Here is a 2,493-nt window from a genome sequence, read left to right on the forward strand (position 1 = left end):
CAGACGTGGATGAGGGGCTAAAACCTGTTAATGAACGGAAAAAAAAAATATCTCTTCGCCAGTGCTAAAATAAATTAAACCTCTCATCTAGGAGGGCTAGAGACCATCATGCCAAAAAACTTTGAGGCCCATGAAAGCCCTGGCTCGCCGCGCCGGGCTCACGTTTTAACCAGTCTGGTGTGTTTTATTGAGGGATGGCAGCGCTGTGTCTCGTGTGATCGTCACTGTTTGTGCACTTTTTAACAGATGATTGCTCTGTTCACAGGACCTGGAATTTCCAAGAGGATGTTTGATCCTTATAATCCAAGCAATCGGCATTGAAGTTCAGCTTCCACGACGCCGCTTGGTCCTTATAATCCAAGCAGTCTGCTGTGGAGTTGAAGCCCAGGCCGGACGTCCCGTAGCCCTGGGTGGAGAGGGACGCCGGGGACTGGTTCAGATGGCTTGTGACCGCGTTTGTGCTCATCGGACTGAGAGTTGACCCCGGGCCTGACAACTGGTGGTGCATGGGAGTGAGGTAAGAGCCGCAGTCCATACCCCCGAAGTAGGACGTCGAGCCAGCGTAGCCCTGGCTGTAGCCCGAGGCCTGGGTGTAGGTCATGGGGTAGGACCTCTGCATGCAGGAGGAGGAGGTAGATAGGGGGTCTGCGAGAGGAGAGATGGACGCCGGACTCCAGATGGACACTGGGGCGGTGCTGGTTGAGACGGCGGGAACTGTGGTGGTGCTGGTGGGGGGCGTGAACTGGCCGCTGGCCCCGCTCTCCGAGCTCACTTCTCTGGTTGGGGAACTTTTCTTTTTGGCAGGTCGCACCTTGTTCTGGCCCCCGTTCTGCTGCTGTTGCTGCTGCTGGCGACACTTTGCCCGCCTGTTCTTAAACCACACCTAAAAAAAAATGAACACGAGACGCACATCATTATTAAAATCCCTTAATTATGGTGTGACCCAAATTATCCCCATCTCTAATACTGTCTAGGACACAAACTTCAGTATCTTTCCAAGAAACACCTCCCTTAATATATGTCTTTATTTACACGTGGAAATGTCTCTTTCAGCTGTTTTCCGGTAAGTTTCAGGGAAACAAACACAAACTCTACATATACTGTCACGGGAAGTCTGTTTCTCGCTGGCAAGATAAAACTGATCCATTCGATCCTTTTAGCTGAATGTTTATCTGTAAATTATCCAGAGCTATAATTTTAGTCTCCATGTTAGAAAATCAATGTAACATCTGTTTAATTTAACATCTTTCTCACAATATTAGCCAATTTTAACATTTCCTTTGATATTTCTTAAATTTACAATGGCACATCCCATTTATTTTTTCGTTCTTACTTAAAATGTATCCATCATTTACACATATGGCAGACGCTCTGCTTAACTCACCTGCACTCGTGATTCAGGTAGATTGATTTTCAGCGCCACCTCTTCGCGCATGAATATGTCCGGATACCGGGTTTTGGCGAACAACGCCTCCAGCACGTCGAGCTGTGCGCGCGTAAAAGTAGTCCGTTCTCGCCTCTGCTTCCGTGGCGTGGCTGCAAAAGCACAGGACAAATGTAAATCAAATAAAATATATCTAGTATGTACACATTTATTAATATAAAGATTAAAAGTCTACAAAGTCCAATTTGTAATTAATAGGACTTTTTTTTTGTTGCTTGCGTAATTACGCACGAGTGAACTCGCAAGTTCTTATTACAAAGGTGCCAAAAAAAGAGGGGAAGAGAAAAATAGAAAAGGAAAAAAAAAAAGATATTTTTTTCTGCTAATGTCACCTAATTTCATCCGGAACCATGTCTAAAAATAAAATGACACCAAAGGAGTCTTCAGACTTCAAGCTTTGTGCGCCAGAAGTTTGGTACTATACATCAGGTAATTTATTATGTTGTTCCTATCGTGTATAATGATGTGTTTCCAGTAAATACTTTTTTTTCTGACGAAATTTTTTGTTATTGCGGGATTTAAAAAAAAAAAAAGTATTAAATTGGCGCTGAATAGCTGATGCAACATACCACATCCATGAAGTGAGTAGCCTTAAGTCATTTTGATTAACTGTCACTGTACCTAATTTATTTTTCAAAATGTTGAAACCTACCTGGATAGCCCACCGATGGATGTAAAAGATCCATTCCGGAAGTAGTTAAGCTGAGGCCATTGACTGTGTAAGGTGGTTGCTTTAGATACGACATCATGCTAATGTTCGTCTGAGGGCTGAAGTTGGAGAAAATTTTGAAAACTGATGGAGCTCCCGCGGAGTACTTGGTGTCCTCTTGTCGCTGTGTGGTCCGCGTTACACCGGGCACCTGTTCCGAAGAAGAAGATAAACTTGTATGAAGATGAAGTGATATTAGCTCTGTTTGCATGGCGCTGTCGCGAAATAAGCCCTCTCCAAGACGCATGGCGCTCCTCAAAAACCACCGGCCATGTCTCCAGCTGTCCTCTGCTCCACAACCCCAACTCCCCTCCCACGTACAAATTAAACAATACACGGG

At 44.8% G+C, this 2,493-nt stretch overlaps 1 protein-coding gene across 2 annotated transcripts; it reads right to left on the reverse strand.

Moving 5' to 3' along the window:
- Positions 1-232: 232 nt before the first annotated feature.
- Positions 233-2,193, reverse strand: otx2b (orthodenticle homeobox 2b; the record flags this gene model as incomplete). 2 transcript variants are annotated; one of them, XM_084569867.1, is made up of 3 exons in its annotated part: positions 233-883; positions 1,385-1,536; positions 2,097-2,193. In XM_084569867.1, the coding sequence occupies 3 exons, from the start codon at positions 2,191-2,193 to the stop codon at positions 260-262; spliced, it is 873 nt and encodes a 290-aa protein (XP_084425993.1). In that variant the 3' UTR covers positions 233-259. The 2 variants fall into 2 exon arrangements, with proteins under 2 accessions (XP_084425993.1, XP_084425992.1); XM_084569866.1 differs by having other exon boundaries at positions 1,385-1,577; positions 2,093-2,193.
- Between the last annotated feature and the right edge of the window lie 300 nt (positions 2,194-2,493).

The sequence above is a fragment of the Chelon labrosus genome, assembly GCF_963514085.1.
Source record: "Chelon labrosus genome assembly, chromosome: 20".
NCBI classification, from domain to species: Eukaryota; Metazoa; Chordata; class Actinopteri; order Mugiliformes; family Mugilidae; genus Chelon; species Chelon labrosus.